Below are 17,941 nucleotides of genomic sequence, written 5' to 3' on the forward strand. Positions count from 1 at the left end.
ATATATATTTTTATTTTTTTATACTTTATTAATTATCTGTACTATTTTTTAATGTGTATAGATTATTAATTGAGACTATTTATCATGTGTATTAAGTAGTCACATTTAAAATTTTACAGTGGGTCCACATGTTCTCTTCGCACGGGTTTGAACAATGTAAACAAGTTTTTGTTTAGTTTGAGAAATCACTTGAGTTACAAGAACAGTGACTAAGCTAGGATTTCAGGGAATAACTACCAAATAAGTTTATATTTTAATTAAAAATCCTTAAATTAAGATATTGACTAATGAAACTGAAGACTATTTGATACTTATTTCACATAAAAAAGTCATTATGGGATAAACATGTATTATTTTAATAAAAATATTGATTTGGAAAAAATAAATATGATGGTATTAATATTCTTAATTATAAATATCCAACAACCTACTACTTTTTCATTTAACTTTGTTGTTATAATGAATACTAGATTTATATTTCAGTTTTTAGTTCTAATTTAAAATTGGATTTCATTCTTACTTTAATTTTTAACGTAATTTAGTCATCAAATTTTATAAATAAATATATATAATTTTTTTAATCTAATTCTGCGATTCTTTTTCTTTTATATTTATGTTATTTACATTATTCGACAGGTTTAAGTTCAAATATCAAAAACATTATTTATGATATAAAAAAAGTTAATCTTGTAATGTTATTATAATTTTATTCATTATTTTTTTTTAGTTTTGAGACTAAAATATATCAAAATCTATAACAAAAATTAATTCTTATTTCACATTTTAATTTAAGAATTAAAAATATATTTAACTTTATATTTAATAAAGTGAGGAGGAGTGTTAAGTCTTAAGTTATATGTTAAATTTCCATTATCCATTATTAAATCTTATAAATGTTAAAATATTTTTTGAAATTTATACAAATATTTTTTTTCTATGTGTTTTTCTTCCGTGTATCACCTTAACACAAGTAAAAAAAATAAATAAATTACTTCGTAAAAGTTTTTTAAAGGAATTTCACAATTTTTCTTAAAAAATGTATAGTTTAATTAATTTTAATATATTTATAGAATGTTTGATATCTCACATGGGTTAAAGATGAATTCAAGTTATATTATATAAGTAGAAACAAAACTTATTTTATCAAATCAATAGTATAATTGAGTTAAACTTAAACATATTATTTTAATACGGTGGTAGAACCATAAGAGTTATTCTTAATCGGAATTTAAAAATTAGACTTATGTATCCCACGTTGTGGCATTTTCAATTATCACATTCGATGTAATGAGTGTATTAATGACACCTCACATATATAAAAGCAAATTATATATAAGTGAGGTAAGCTTTATTTTTATACAAAAATTATGTAAAGTCAAATTGTATTTAAACTCGTTTATATAATATATAACATTAAATTGATATATATATATATATATATATATATAGATAGATAAATAGATATAAATATATGTGTCATGTATGTGTTGTGTCACGTAATAGTTAAATGTCACTTAATCTTATGTGTGAATGTTGAGTGTCATTGTCTTAATTATTGTAATATTTATTTTTTTTATTCAATTCTCATTTTTTTGTATTGAACAATGTACCTCTTTTAAAATATAACCAAATTAATAATCAAACCTAATTATAACTCATATAATATATATATATATATATATATATATATATATATATATATATATATATATATATATTAAAATAAATTTTATACTTTATACATCAGATCATCTCGCCTCTTGCCTAAATATTAAAATTAATATTATTTTTTAATTTAAATTCAAAGAAATACTTATTTTAAATTTGATCAAAATATACATGTCCATATTCTCTTGCAAGCAAGTTGACCATTAACAACAAGATCCAACTCACCTTCAAAGAGAATGAAAAACAAAATATTAAAAATGAAAATGTAAAGTTCTCATTGTAATTATTAATATATTATAATTTTTTAACCTAACTTGTCTACTTAAATTATTTATAAATTAAATAAAATTTATAATAATATAACAAGTTTTGTAATCTATTTAATTTTATTGGCAGGAAAATTGAATTCAACTATATTTTGGTATAAGACAACATTGTTTAATTTTAAAAAATTATAACTTAATTTAATCAAAATATAAATACATTAACCGAATTGGCACCTGGTATTAACACAATCACATAACATAATACAAAGCTAACATTTGAAAAAAAAAATACAAAAATATTATGAATTGACCGGTGACATTTACAAAGATGAATATAATGTCATTTATACAAATCAAACAAAAAATATTAAATTAAATTGAATTATCACAAAATTAAACTTAACTCAAAAAAAAAGAAACTAAATTGAACGAATTCAACAAGAAACAAAATAGTCTTTATATTTCCTATTATTTTAAATTATTAGATAACTTGAAATAATATGCTGATAGAAAAAAATATTTCAAACAACCAATTGACCCACCCTCCATGTTAGTGATTAAAACTTATTTTATTTTCACTTAATCATTACAAACAATATTGATTCTACCATTGTTGTCACTTTTAGTTAATTGTCATCATTTATCACTTTTGTTGTGGAGATCGCTTATACAGAGTCAAAGATATTATCTACTGAGTGTATGGAAAAGTCAAAATAATACACTAAAATTTTATAATGTTATCGTTGCCACTAATAAAAAAATAATATATAATTTAATATAATTATAACTAAAAAAATTGTTTATATCTAACAAATTGTCTTTTAAATTATTGAACTTATTAATAATTAAATCAAAAATAAAATTTTTAGTTATAGATTTTAAATGTAAATAATAATATCTTGTACCAAAAAATTATCTTACATTTTATTTCACAGTCTTATTTTTTATAACAATCATCATATGGAAAGAAATTTTTCTCGAAGACTCTCTTTATTTTTATCAAAGATGGATATATTTCAAAAGAAATATATAATATTTCCAAATACAAATAATTAAGAACATTAGCGGTAATATAATGAAGTTTAAATTTTAAAGTAATTTATTATAGAATATGATATTAGCAACTTAATTACCAAAGTATCAATTCATAATAAGTAAATAAAAAGGTGATGATAAATAATATCATATTTTAAAATTAAATAATTATTTAAGTTTCATCTACAACAAAAATTTTGTAAAAGACTTATACTTAAAAACAATGAGAATATGTTATATAATTTAATAAGTTACGTGCGAAGATAGTTTTAGGAGGATCAAGGCCCTTTACTCACTAAAAAAATCTATTGTCGATTATATACATTGTCTAATTAATTTAATCATTATCATTATTATCTTTACCACTGTCGCATCCTATTAATTCTTAATTATTATCATCATATGCATCAAACACATAATAAGGTTATATGGTTTTATAGTTTTATTTATGTCATAGTAAGATTCCACCTACTTTGAAAAACACGTTATAAAAGTAAGTATTTTTTTTTTTAATCCTAACTTATGTATCTACTTATAAAAATTAACATATGTTTTATGTTTTCAAAATTTTATTAAAATTGTGGATAAGCCTAGAAGCTAAAGGTTAGAACTCATTTAGTTTAAAGTTATTAATTTTTGTATGTCAACTTATGATTTTGATATGTGTTTGTTTTATTTGTAATGTTTAGTGTAACAAACAAGAAGATTCATGAGAATTGTATATATTAGTTTAAAATATATGTTGAAACTTAAGTGTTATTAGATATAAATGTAACTCCAAAATTGTGTTGAAATTATTATGAAACTGCTATGGGAATTTTCTGATTTGTAGGTATGGGAATGTTGTAAAAACAATCAAATTTAAACAAAAAAAACAGAGCAATTTGACGTCCGGTGGTGCTCTGACAGACGTTATTTAATATTTGAGCTTACCATGGCCGACGTCATTTAGCGTATGTCAGAGCCCAACAGAAGTCAAATTGCTCTGTTTTTTGGCTTCATTTAGCGCAAAAATGGACGTCTGCTGCTTTTGTTAAGTGACGTCTGTTCTGTTTTCTGACGTTATTTTGACGTCACCCAGTACGACATCGATGTTTGAGCATACGTCAAAGGTCGAAAGTATCGAATGTTAAAAAACTTTTTTGTGTTAGTGAATGTACATACGACACTCTTATTCTACAATCTTATTGTCCTATTTTTCATCATAATCTATAAGATTATATTTTTATTATTGAAAGAATCTTATTTATCTCGGAAGACTTGTTAAAAAGACTAAGATCTCCTCTTACCACAAATTTTGTAGACAAGATTTTATAACGAAACTCAAAGTCAAACCAAGTGAGGTAGTGGCTCAAATTTTTATCCACCTAGAAACTCAAAGTCAAACCAAGATTTAAGCATTTTTTATAAAATAAAATATAAATAAACTATGCACAAAATTCTAACTTCTTAAAATTAGTTCATCCCTCTTGTTTGTAAGTAGGATATTTCTTTGTTTTACTAAGTTGTGTGACTTTTTTTAAGGTGTGATTACATATTCTAACAAAAAAACTTACAAATCATACATCTCAAGATAACTACCGTTTACATAATTTAATTTTTAATAGCTTCACAAAAAAAAAATGGTTAATCTATTTTAAGATTTGAAAACAAACCTCACCACTTTGTTGGGGATTCGGAAAAAATAACTGGTAGACCAAATACCTATACCATTATATAAAAATTAAGCGTAAATACCTTTTTGGTCCTTATTTTCGTAGTGTTTGTTGCGAATGGTCATCATTTTCACAGAATCTTTAAAATGGTCCTCATTTTTACCGAATGTTTAGAATGGTCCTCATTTTCGCAATTCGTGTTTTATTTGGTCATTTTTTGTAATGCCGTTTAAATCATTAACGGAGCATTGTACATGTGACACGATTTGTATTAGGGTGTATTACGTGTAATGTACATGTGGCTTAATTAGATATTTGAGGATAAATAAGTGAGCTAGGGTTTTGGTAGGGAATGTTTGGGCAGTGGGTGAGTTTTGGCAATCTTGTTCCTCCATTCCCAATTGGTATTGCTGCAATCTTCTTCTTCCTGCAATCCCATTATATAGGTATGTTACGGTCCCAATCTTCTTCCTTTTTCTCTGGTTGTAATCGTTGGAGGCAACCGTGTTGTATCACTTCGTGCACTGTTGGTGGTTCAATGAGAAACGAATTAACCCCGATTTGTAGTTGCAGAGAGATGACTGCTTTGAGGATGACAAGAACTCCAAAGAATATTGGTAGAAAATTTTGGGTACAATCTATTTTTATTTTGGGTTAAGTATGTTTTTAGTCCTTGAACTTTGATCCAAATTTGGAATTCGTCCCTGGTCGAAACTTTAATAAATTTTGGTCCTTAAACTTTTAAAATGATTGAATATAGTCCTTTTAACCCAATTTTGTTAACTTTTTTTCAACATGTGGAATGTGTTTCATGTTAATATTGGAGTTGTTTATGCCGTTTGACACATTCTAAGCTCAATATTTATTGAGAAATGCATTCGAAACCTAAAAAAAAGTTAACAAAATTAGGTGAAAAGGACTATATTCATTCATTTTTAAAGTTTAGGAACTAAAATTTATCAAAGTTTTGACCAGGGACGAATTCCAATTTTTAGTCAAAGTTCAGGGACTAAAAACATACTTAACCCTTTTATTTTTGTGTTAATAATAAATTGGTTTTAATTTTTGGTTTATTGATTTAAAGAGTGGTGGTTCTAATAATGTGGGCTGCAACTTTTTCAAATGGTGGTGTTGATGAAAAGGATGAATGAGGCAGATTAATGATTTGGAAAAGGATGTCCACTTCAATTTCATCTTCCACTTCAACATCACTGTTCAGACCACTGGCATCCCCAATCTCTACTTCAGCAGCCTCTTCACGGGCCTCTACTTCACCACTGTGGTGGACAATAACATTGAACCTATCATCACTCATTGTCCTAAAGTAAATTAAACAGATAAAAAAGATGTATTATTAAGCATACCTTAACGCAATGGGGGACCACTGCTACAATCAATTACAAATAAAATAATGGAAACCATTACACCAACATCGACAACCGACAAACAAACCAACTAAAATAATACCCCACTGAACCCCACTTACAGACACAAACTACACAAAATCATGGAAGTAATTTAGAAGCCATGCAGAACATCACAACAATCAAAAGACAAACAAACCCAAAAATAGAATTACGAAAACCCTAACCCACGAGCAAGCACAACCCAGAAAACCCTGAACCCACTTACCTCGTTGATGATGATTAACTAAAAAATTGAAATGAAGAGTGCTACTGCAATCCAATGATGAAATAACAAGTATTAGCTGCTTCCTCTGCAAATTTGAACTCAAGAAAGACGAAGATAAAGAAATTTCTCTAATTGCAAAATTTCCCCTAAATTAAAAAAATTAACGTTAATTAGCTACCTGTACACTACACGTAACACACCCTAATACAAACCGTGCCACATGTACAATGTTCCGATAATGATTTAAACGACGTTACAGAAAAGGACCAAATAAAACACGAATTGCGAAAATGAGGACCATTCTAAACATTCGGTAAAAATGAGGACCATTTTAAACATTCTCTGAAAATGAGGACCATCCGCAACAAACACTACGTAAATGAGGACCAAAAAGGTATTTAAGCCTAAAAATTATAACTGATAATTATAGTAAATTCTTTATATTTAAAAGCATAACCTAAATTTGAATGGTGACTTAAAATTGATGTAACCTACAAAAAAATTTATTACAACAGTGTTATTATGAAAATTCAAATATGAGGATTTTGATGACTATCACTCTTTTTATTAATAGTGATTTTTGGTTATTAAAGATAAATAAAATTTAATTAAGAGAGTATAATTCTATGGGTTATAAATGATAAATCGTAATTCTTTATTTGTCCTTTGAACATAAAAGGTACTTAGGATCCTTACTAATAGTATACTTGAGTATCGAGAGAGTGAGGATATGCATAAAACTTAATAAAATTGTCATGTCACAGACGTATGCGTGAATTTAGTGGTCACATTTTTGTGATGAAAGCCATTATGATCTTGATATGAATAATAGGAATGTTGAAACAACAAAAATACAAGACAAAGATGGTGAAATGGGTTGTTCTAGCTTTAAGAACATTTCAAGCTCATGAAAGAAACACAAATGACTTTAGCCTAGTGTGATGAGACACATTTCCTCGTAATGAAGAAAGTGACGAGGTTTCAAGATTGTGTCAACTTGTTGCGGTTTAGTACAGATAGTGAATTCCCTCCCACATTCACAAAGAAATGACATCTGTGAAAATGGTCATGTGTGGAAGTTCCATTTATCATAATTCATTTTAATTTTTATCGAAATTTTTATGTTTTAAAATATTTAATAAATTGTAAAAATAGTATTATTGAGGAGACAACACAATATTGTTCTCTTATAATAAATACAAAAATTAATATTAGAAATTAAAAATAAGTAATAAATTAACAAAGTAATAATTGATAAGTTGTTGAATATAAAAAAAGATGGTAAAGTAGAGGAAAAAAATGAAAAAAATGTGAATAATAACGAAAAGTTCAAAGCAAACAAAAGTAGTTGATCGACCGCTCTTTGATTTCTCCGCCTCTTTCTTCTTCCTTCTCACTGTTCCTAACTCCCAACGGACTCCTCGAGGTTTCATTCACTCTCTTATACTCTTGTACTCTTTAGCTCTCTCAGATCTCGTTTTCTTCATACATCTACACTTCACCATTTCCATTTCCTTCTTCCTTCAAAATGCAATCCTCGCTTTCACTCTCGTTCTCTGCCACCTCCTCCTCCGCCGCCGCCGCCGTCTCCAGATCACGCCAGTCCTCCCACTTCCCCGAAGTCACGCCTCTCAATCTTCGCTTCTGCGGCTTGCGGCGTGAGGCATTTGATTCAGGTCTCTCTGCTTCTCTCAACCGCCGCCACTCCCACCTCCCTCGCAGCTCTCACTCCGCCGCAGTATCGGCCGCTCTCTCCACCAATGGCAGCCCTCCCAAGTCGTTTGACTACGATTTGCTCATTATCGGCGCCGGCGTTGGTGGCCACGGCGCCGCGCTTCATGCCGTCGAGAAGGTTCGATCTCGGAAAACATAAACACGTTCCAACTTGTTATTGCGAGATCCCTAGTCTGATAATCGAATTCGAAACTAAGTTACTAATCCGATATTTTATATGGTGACTATTCTTTATAAAATGAATCCAGAAATAGATAGCCGTTATGGAATGCCGATATTTGTTTAGCATTACATTTTTATGAGAAAGTTTTAACGGAATAACTGCAGGGTTTGAAAACCGCAATCGTGGAAGGAGATGTGGTGGGAGGGACATGTGTGAACAGAGGATGTGTTCCTTCAAAAGCTCTTTTGGCAGTGAGTGGTCGTATGCGAGAACTAAAGAGCGATCATCACTTGAAGTCCTTTGGCTTACAGGTAAGAGCGTTGTATTATGTGCGGATTGTTGTGCAATGATATAAGAGTAATGAATTTAATTTAAATGATTTTTGTATATCACATATAGAGGTGCATGGTAATGTGTGTAGAAGAAAATATGTTATGTATTGATAGGATAAAAATATTTTATTTTGTCATTCAATCACCAAGGTTGTTGACTTTGAGAATAATTATCTTTTACGGTCATACCACAGAATGGTTAACATTTTTATAATATCTGAAAGTCCTGTGAGCCCTGATCTATAATCGGTTGACAACAAGACTACTAAACTCTATCAATGTTATTATCACATGGCAGAAGTGTAGAGTAAGTTACATGATCATTTTGCTTTATTTTTTTCTCATTTTAGGTATCTGCGGCTGGGTATGACAGACAAGGAGTCGCTGATCATGCTAATAATCTTGCTTCGAAAATTCGTAACAATTTGACCAACTCAATGAAAGCGCTTGGAGTAGACATCCTTACTGGTTTTGGAACTATATTGGTAATGTGACATTGATATTATGCTGAGGTTTCTATGTTATTATAATTGTAAATATATAAATAAATATTAGTGTGGTCACTTACTTTGAGTTTGGAGTGTTTGAAAATAGGAAATTATTGGAATGAAATTGATTTAGAGATAAAATTCTTGCAGGGTCCTCAAAAGGTGAAAGTTGGCTCTTCAAACAAAGTAGTGACCGCTAAAAATATCATCATTGCTACCGGGTCTGTTCCTTTTGTACCGAAGGGCATTGAAGTTGATGGTACATATCAATGTTTTCCTTTCCTCATTCTAGTTTTACTGAATTCAGTGCTTTTTAGGCTTGCATTCCCGCTACAATAAAGTAGAAACTAGACTGCTATCGATGGAAAAAGGGGTGATCAATTGTAAGTTGGAGATACTCCTTTAATAGTAGCTGGTAGGATAATAGACTCTATTGAAATCTGCATAAAGAAAATCTTCAGTTTAGATGGATATTCTGATCTCAAATCTGAAAAGTCAATTCAGTGATTCATGCAGTCCTATCTGTACTCATTTTTTAGGGGAAGGGATATGGCCATCTTTGTTTTTTTTCAGAGGTAGCCTGCAACAATCATTATTTCTCTGGCAATTAAATATTTCACAAAGCTCCCCTCTGTATGCTAAACATAAGTATAGATATTCAATGTACAATTTAGCTTACATTTAATTTGAAATTTTAACATTTGTCCCATATTTATGTCATGAGTAAATCTTCTCCCGAATTTATGACACAAGTTTGAGGCTCACGTGTAAATTCAAACCTTGTACCTTTATATTTTTTTTCATCTCTCTAACCTTTATAAGATTTATTGGTATAATTACTTTTTAGTGAAACATCTCCTAAAATTTATCTTCAGGGAAGACTGTGATTACCAGTGACCATGCACTCAAACTGGAGTCTGTTCCTGATTGGATAGCAATTGTAGGAAGTGGGTATATTGGCCTTGAATTCAGTGATGTGTATACAGCACTTGGAAGTGAGGTAGCATATCTTTGTGATGCTTTTTCTTTCTTTTTTGATTACCTTTTGTTCTTGGGCAACATTTACAAATAATTGATCCCGTCATTTGAAATCAGAAAGATGTGGATGTGCTGTTAAATCATGTTGCACTTTATACTTTTTATTTGTCCAAACAGTTAAAAAATATTTACTCTTTATATTACTTCTTTATTTTTAAAATTTATGATCCCCAATTTGTCATTGAAGAGATACAGTAATAATTGGTATTCTGCAGGTTACTTTTGTAGAGGCTTTAGATCAACTTATGCCTGGATTTGATCCTGAAATTAGCAAGTTGGCTCAGAGGGTCCTTATAAATCCCCGGAATATTGATTATCATACTGGAGTTTTCGCAACGAAGGTAACTACATCTTGTAATATTTTATATAATTTTGTTTGGCTACTTTGACACGCTGCAGTCCTCATGTTTATTGTATATATAGATCACACCTGCAAGGGATGGAAAACCTGTCTCGATTGAACTTATTGATGCCAAAACTAAGGAGCCAAAGGAGACTTTAGAGGTAACTTAATCTTTTCTTGGAAGCTTTTCGGTTTATGTATATATTATTAATTGTTAACATTTTTCCCATACGAGGGAGAAAATTATTAATTGTTATTAGAACTTGGAAGAATATATATATAAAATGTTATATTGTTATTGTAACTTAGAATCTCTAACGGGTAGTTCTCATGTTTCATTATTTTTTATTGCATTCTAACTTAATTAATTCAATTAGAATTAGAAGTCTAAGTATAAATAGAAGCTAGTGCTTAGTATATATGTTATGATACACCATTTCGCTGTAGTATTGTCCGTGTTTCCCTACCTAAACCTCATAATTTCACCCCAGTGTGAAAGTAATCACTGGAATATGTCTGAACTCTTGAAGCAGTTGCATAATCCATATAAATTCACAAATGAGTTGGCCATAGCTTTGCACATTGCTTCTGCACTAAACCATGCAATAATATTCTGTTTCATATTTTTCCATGTGATAATATTATCTCCAATGGACAATGTACAAAAAGATGTGACAGGAAAAACCTGTTGGATAGTGTCAAAGCCTTGTAAAGAGGAGGTAAAGTAGAAAGTTTCTTTGAAAAAGGTAACATCTGCAACCATATAATGCCTTTTGGTGCTTGGAGAATAACATTGGTGCCCTTTCTGTAGACAAGATTTCTAAGAAAGACATATTTCACAGCTCGGGCTGATAGCTTATCCAAACTTGGTGATACATCATGAACAAAGCAAGTAGGACAAAAAACGTTAGGAGAAACATGATATAAAAGTTCATTTGGAAAAATTATAGAATGAGGAGTTTTATTTTCAAGAGAGGAGGAAAACATTTTGTTTATGAGAAAGCAGGAAGTAGCCTTAGGTCCATTTGCTAAAGTAATTAGATAAGGAAACTTTGAGGAGATATTGAGGGGAATAAGAAATCATTACCAGCGATGTGATCAAAAGAACCTTATCAATCAACCATGGGCCTTGATTATCCACATATTGAGAAAACAGGCCATTGAGGTACTAAGTGTAGAGTGGTTGGGCTTATCGGATCTGAGTTGAAGGTATTTATGATATTCATCTTCAGAAAGCTTGTGCTCAACTTTTTGACTTGGATACATTGACTGTTCTCTCAGGAAAAACCATGCAAGGAGTACCATGTTTCCTGAGTGTCCCATTTCTTATAACAAGAACATTGAGGTAAAAAACTCTTGCTGCCAAATCCACTTCAACTTTCACGTCCTCCTCTCCCCTGTCTAGACACCGTAGTAGATGATTCAATAGATTCAACAAAAATTTCATTCTTTTTAAGAGTAGGTATACATGTAATTAAACTTTCCATTCAAGGTATCTATGGCCAGTCAGAATTTGATCATAGGCATGATCAAAGTATGGATTCATAATAGTCCATAGAATCAAAACCACAAACACGATCATGTTTATGCTTTATTCCTTCCCATGAATTAGCTTCAAGGAACATCTTCAACTCTTCCAAGGTTGCTTTGGCTTGTGCCATGAAGGATGTTATGTCATCTCATCGTGCTCAGTTTGTTTAAGAGATGTCAACTTTTGGGCTGCATCGTGTAGACGTTCAACATCATTGGCAAAAAAGTTCATGGCCTTCTTTCAAAAATTGCAACAAGTCTTAAAAGGTCTGAAGGTTCCCAAAAAATATTGGGTTTCACATACTGCCATAACACAACAGAGAGTGAACCCACTAACTATTATTGACAGCAAAAGTAGCCCTAACTATGAGTTCACTGAAAAATTCTCGGTGGCTGCTGGTGGTGGACAGCAGAGCGGGACTGTACCTACTTTGATATCAACTTGATATATTGAAAGAGAAGTCACTTGCTGATATTGGCACTCAGCTGTATTTTATATACATACATATATATATATATATATATATATATATATATATATATATATATATATATATATATATATATATATATATATATATATATATATATATATATATATATATATATATATATATAAGGAGCAATGGGCTCACTAACAGAAAAGAAAGCAGAGCAAACTGTTACTCTGGATGGCAGCAGGCTACAATTTAGATTAGGAGAGAAGAAAAAAACTTTTTACAATTACAAGAAGGATATGTAATATATTAGTTAAAGTCAAGATGTAAATTAACATATCATTGAGGGGGACCAAGGTGGGAGGTGATTCTCTATTTTGTGCATTTTCACTGATGAATCATATTATCTCAATAATGATCCTTGCGATTATGATTTCTTTACCATTTGAGTCATACTAATGGTGACTTATTTTGGTCTTGACTCATGCCAGCCCTATCCTTGTCCTAGTCATATTCTTACCCAATCTCTCAAACAATGTTTCTGGTTGTCTTGATTCTCAAAACAGGACCGTACTCACCAGTCCTACCGGAACTGGTCTCCTGTCAGGCTCAGCATAAAAGCGGTCGTGCACAAAATTGATACCAAACTGTTTGGTTCAAACGATCAAAACCTGGGAAAAAAATTGGTTCAACAAAAAGAAATGACAGTGTAACTTTTTTCCTTAATAAAATGAAAATCAACCTAAAATATTAGCCATTTTCTCTTTTATTCTACATATAAACTTATTATTAATAAATACTGCTGTATATTATTGAAATTTCAATTTAAGTATGATACACAAGTTTTATTTAAATTTTTTTAAATGTTAAGAATCTATAAATTTATGTTTTATTTTAGCTTTTAGCTTCATAAAATTTCGATCTTATGTATTTTTAATATTATTTTTGTGTATTTTTAATTATTAAAAATAATTTTATTAATATTGGCTCGACCCTGGTTTAATCCCGGTTGAACCATTAAACCTTGAAGCCGTGCTTTGATCGGTTTAATGACTGGTCTAGTTTTCAAAACATTGTTGGCCATAGATGCAATTACATGCACTGCATTATTTCTTAATTTTCTTTGGCCTGTTTCCTTCCGTAGATGCTATTATTATGTGTCACGGGTCACGACATTAATTTTTACTTTTTCTTTTTTGTGCATTTTTCCAGTGTATAAAGTTTAAAAAGTCGTCTAAGCTTTTAGCTTAAGCAAGAGTTTTTGGATATCTAGAAATATCTCATAATATCATTATTGTATCTTAAAAAATTGCAGACTATCTTAGATGATTACTTAGGATTAATTTTTTTTTCATTATATTTTATGATCTGTTTCCTTAATTAATTAGGATTAGTATGTAACCAGCTGAAGATTGATCTCCCATTTCTTTTACCGGTATAATTAATTACTTCAGATTATTTACTAATTCTTGCCTTTGCTTTGCTACAGGTGGATGCTGCACTAATAGCAACTGGCAGGGCCCCATTCACACAAAATCTTGGATTGGAGAATGTAAGCAATTTTATCAGAGATGTTTTTTGGGATTAGGAGATTTTCTCTGACAAAGTAATCAAATACTTTTTGTAACTTGTACCTACAGATTGATGTCGTAACACAGCGTGGCTTTGTTCCCGTGGATGAGCGCATGCGTGTAATTGATGCAAATGGCAAACTGGTCTGTATCAATTTATCGAATTATCCCTCTCCGACTTATTGTTACTGACAGGATTTGGTATGACAGGTGCCGCATTTATTCTGCATTGGTGATGCAAATGGCAAGATGATGCTTGCTCATGCTGCCAGTGCGCAAGGAATTTCAGGTAAGTGGTAACTGATGTAATTTTTCCACAAGTTCTAGTTTTTGCTTCAATATCATTTGATGAAAAATTTGTCCAACAGTGGTTGAACAAGTTACTGGAAGAGATCATGTGCTGAATCATTTAAGCATCCCAGCTGCTTGTTTCACTCATCCAGAAATAAGCATGGTTGGGTTAACAGAGGTATATCATAATTTTGTTTTGTTTGATGTGTCATTCACCACAACATGTTATAATGAATGAGATATCTTTCATTTGTGGTTAAATTTCTCGCCATTCTTTTACCCTTTCATACTTTTTTCCCTTGTATTATTTATACAATATAATTATTATCTTTCATTTTGTGGTTGAATTTCTATCCATTCTTTTACCCTTTCATATTTTTTTCCCTTGCACTATTTATACAATATAATTATGGCTTGTAGTTCTTTACTTGTATTCTTATGTGTTGTGGTCAAACATAAAATCTACAGCCTCAAGCAAGGGAGAAAGGTGAAAAAGAGGGGTTTGAAGTAAGTGTTGCCAAAACAAGTTTTAAAGCAAACACAAAGGCCCTAGCAGAAAACGAAGGAGAGGGACTTGCCAAGGTTATAATTTTAATTTTTCCTCTTTTAATGCTATTCCCGTATAGAAAGCTTATAAAAGTTCTGAAATTTGCTGTCCAGCCCTCTACTAGTTACTTTAGAAGTGCCATACTTATTTCGTAACGAGACTTGTTCTACACATTCATTTTCTGTGGATGCATTTATGTATCTGTTCTCACCAACTTGACATTGCTAAATATCATTTATGCTTTCTTGCAGTTGATATACAGGCCTGACAATGGAGAGATACTGGGAGTTCATATTTTTGGTTTGCATGCAGCAGATCTCATCCATGAAGCATCCAATGCTATAGCATTAGGTACACGTATTCAGGTAAAATTTCTACCTTTGCTGTCATTTATGTATGTGCCTGGCATTTAGTTATCAATAATGGCCCTGAAGTCGACTCTTCCGTTGCTTGTTTGGTAAATTTCAAAAATTTCAACATTGTGGTACACTGCAGGACATAAAATTTGCAGTTCATGCACATCCAACTTTATCCGAGGTTCTTGATGAACTATTCAAATCAGCTAAGGTAAGCTAATCCTTAATATTTTCTATTCCATTCTAGCCAACTAAGACAATGACATAGTTTGTGTGAGTTAATTAATGGTTGCGAGTTTTTCTTTTGATTTAAACATAACACAAGATCTGGGAAAAGGGTTGGGGGGTTAATAATACGGAGTTAAGAGTTGAAACATAGAACATACACCTTCAGACTTGCACAGACAGCTAGTTTATTATGGCAGGTGTATTAATACGTGCCATTTTATATTACTGAGGCAGGTTAAAGCACAAGCTTCTAGCCCAGTAAGTGAACCAGTTGCAGTCTAATCTTCCCAAACAAAGTATAAAATTTTGAAGAAATTTACTTGTACTAGGGACTTCCAAATTACAATGCATCTTCAGCAGGAAGACAACACATTCAGAATCCTGTAAAAGAGGGGAACAGTTGGAGGAGGGAGATCAATAATGACCTGATAATAGATGAACGCCCAAGAATACATGTTCTGGTTTCTTTTCTACTTGCGATTCTCAGTGCCTGTAAAAGATACTTATCTTAATTATTGTAGCATTTTTTAAACTAGTTTGCTTCATCTAATTATAGTCAATGAAAAAACCATTTTGAGAACTGCATATTTTTTTAGTGCTTCTAGCTTTGCACCGAATCCGTGTGTACCATTGTCAGTTTTCCTTCAAAGATGTTGATGAAATTATGCTCGTTGACACATTCACCACGTAAAGACTGCAATTGGTTATTGTCATCGGTATCGGGCTGTCTATTTATTTATATTGCGTATGATATGATGCAATGACAAATAATTCCTTTTCAAGTGTCCTTTAAAGTTTTTTTTTTGAGAAATTAAGAAATGCAATATTTTTTTACTTTAATAAAATATTTAGATTTTCGATTTTACCCTTTTCATCATTGTTTTACTATTACTAAATACATATTATATCTACACTAATAGTAAAAATACATAATATTATCTTGAACTTTGTAAATGTAAATTAAATAAAATAATTCTTTTTTAAATGCCATACATATAGTGAAACAGTGAGAGTAAGTTTTTGAGGAAGATAATATTAACATACACTGGAGACACATTTATATTATTTAAAAACTTATTTTTTTCATCTAAACGAAGACTTATTTTTTTCAACAAATTTAAATAAAAACTAAATTTGATTATAAATTGTATATAGTTATTATTGAAATGATATCATTATTATAATTGGTCCAAACACACTCAACTACTCTGATTTGAGATAAATCATTAACTTTCTCCCCATTCAGTTATTCATTTGTAGCTTGTTAGAAGTTGTTCGTGATATTCAACTATAGAAGTCTTGCTTAATAATCCCAAAATACCAGATTAAGAATAAAAGAGAAAGAAAACATTTAAATACATATGTTATTTAGGCATTTGAAATATTGAATAGCTAAATCGTTAAGTTTCTCTCAGTTGACTGAGTAGGGCTATGAACTCCCTTATATTTTTTAATTCTTATGGATAAAAAAAATTACAAAATCATTTTAAAATGCCCAAATGCTCCCTCTCTTTAATAACATTTGATCTCTAAAAAAAATTTAAACAGAATACTACCCCCTTATATTCAAATATGAGAAAAAGTCTTAAATATAAGAAAGTTTTAATTTCCTAGATCTCATTCAATAATACTATTTCAAAAATTATTATTAAACTCACACTATTCTTAATAGATATAATTTAAGAGTAATTTATAAAAATTATCTTTATTGAATGAAATAAAATATTAACGAATTTAAATACTATTCTAAATATGTGATTGTAGTTATTTTTGCTTGTAATTGAATGATACCAGTAATATTTAAAGTAGTTGCCTGGGAAACAAAAACAAATCCTAAGCGACACTAATTATCAACAAAGCATTACTTTTGTAAACATTGTATAAAAAAAATGCAAAGGGTCAAGTACTTGCAACTTTCAAATGTGTACGGACTTTATTTACTTTGCAATCTAATAACAAGAATACAAGCGATAATTTGCATAAATAATAAAAATTATAAGTTCAATGACAGGGGACACTGATCAGAAAAGATATTTACGGAATCATACAGAAAATACATTTGCCCCAATCGTAACAAGTTTTCTTTTTTAATTCCTCAGCCCCGATTACCATTTCTCAAGCTTCAAAGATAATTATTACAAATAGATAATTAATATTAAGAGTAGATAATTAACGTGGCCTTCAAATTATTTTTCCCTTCTATTTGCCATTTAACAAAAGCTAACAAAAAATGTTCACAGTTTTGAGAGATTAACTATTTCAAAGTCTATTGAAACTGTTAGCGACTACAAAAAACCTTTTATAGTCATTTCTTCACAAAATTAATAGTTTACTCAAAAAAATTGCATTTCTTCTGATACATTTTACTGCAGTATTTTCTGAAGGATTAGCAATATCACATATTTAAGTCTTGATCACAATTTTAAGTAAAACATAAAGCGTTGGTTGGTTGAAGTCTTGATCATTGGTTTTGTTTATTCCACACCAGAACAATCTTTTAATGTAAATACAAGAGACTAATTAAAATAACCATAATTATAATGACTAGTGTACACATAAAAGTTTTTTAATTACAAGAATGGCATAAAACATAAGAGATCATGATAAAACTACGATCAAAATTACAT

At 30.2% G+C, this 17,941-nt stretch overlaps 1 protein-coding gene across 1 annotated transcript; it reads left to right on the top strand.

The window, feature by feature from the left end:
• The first annotated feature begins 7,616 nt into the window (after positions 1-7,616).
• On the top strand, positions 7,617-15,894 carry LOC114175599 (dihydrolipoyl dehydrogenase 1, chloroplastic-like). The gene is made up of 15 exons (XM_028060359.2): positions 7,617-8,108; positions 8,318-8,464; positions 8,836-8,970; positions 9,124-9,232; positions 9,849-9,973; positions 10,227-10,352; positions 10,435-10,515; positions 13,811-13,873; positions 13,962-14,036; positions 14,103-14,181; positions 14,261-14,361; positions 14,652-14,765; positions 14,982-15,095; positions 15,226-15,297; positions 15,549-15,894. Exons 1-15 carry the CDS (start codon positions 7,785-7,787, stop codon positions 15,594-15,596), a joined length of 1,713 nt encoding a protein of 570 aa, XP_027916160.1. The 5' UTR covers positions 7,617-7,784; the 3' UTR covers positions 15,597-15,894.
• Positions 15,895-17,941: the final 2,047 nt, after the last annotated feature.

This window comes from Vigna unguiculata, chromosome 3 (assembly GCF_037176805.1).
Source record: "Vigna unguiculata cultivar grain cowpea cultivar isolate G323 ecotype 2 chromosome 3, ASM3717680v1, whole genome shotgun sequence".
Lineage (NCBI taxonomy): Eukaryota > Viridiplantae > Streptophyta > Magnoliopsida > Fabales > Fabaceae > Vigna > Vigna unguiculata.

What these genes read in the sequence shown, in the direction of transcription:
- LOC114175599 (XM_028060359.2), top strand. Translation starts at nt 7,785, where the DNA reads ATGCAATCCTCGCTTTCACTCTCGTTCTCTGCCACCTCCTCCTCCGCC. An exon ending in GAAGGGCATTGAAGTTGATG is followed by an intron (nt 9,233 to 9,848) that starts GTACATATCAAT and finishes ATTTATCTTCAG; the next exon opens with GGAAGACTGTGATTACCAGT. An exon ending in GCATGGTTGGGTTAACAGAG is followed by an intron (nt 14,362 to 14,651) that starts GTATATCATAAT and finishes TAAAATCTACAG; the next exon opens with CCTCAAGCAAGGGAGAAAGG.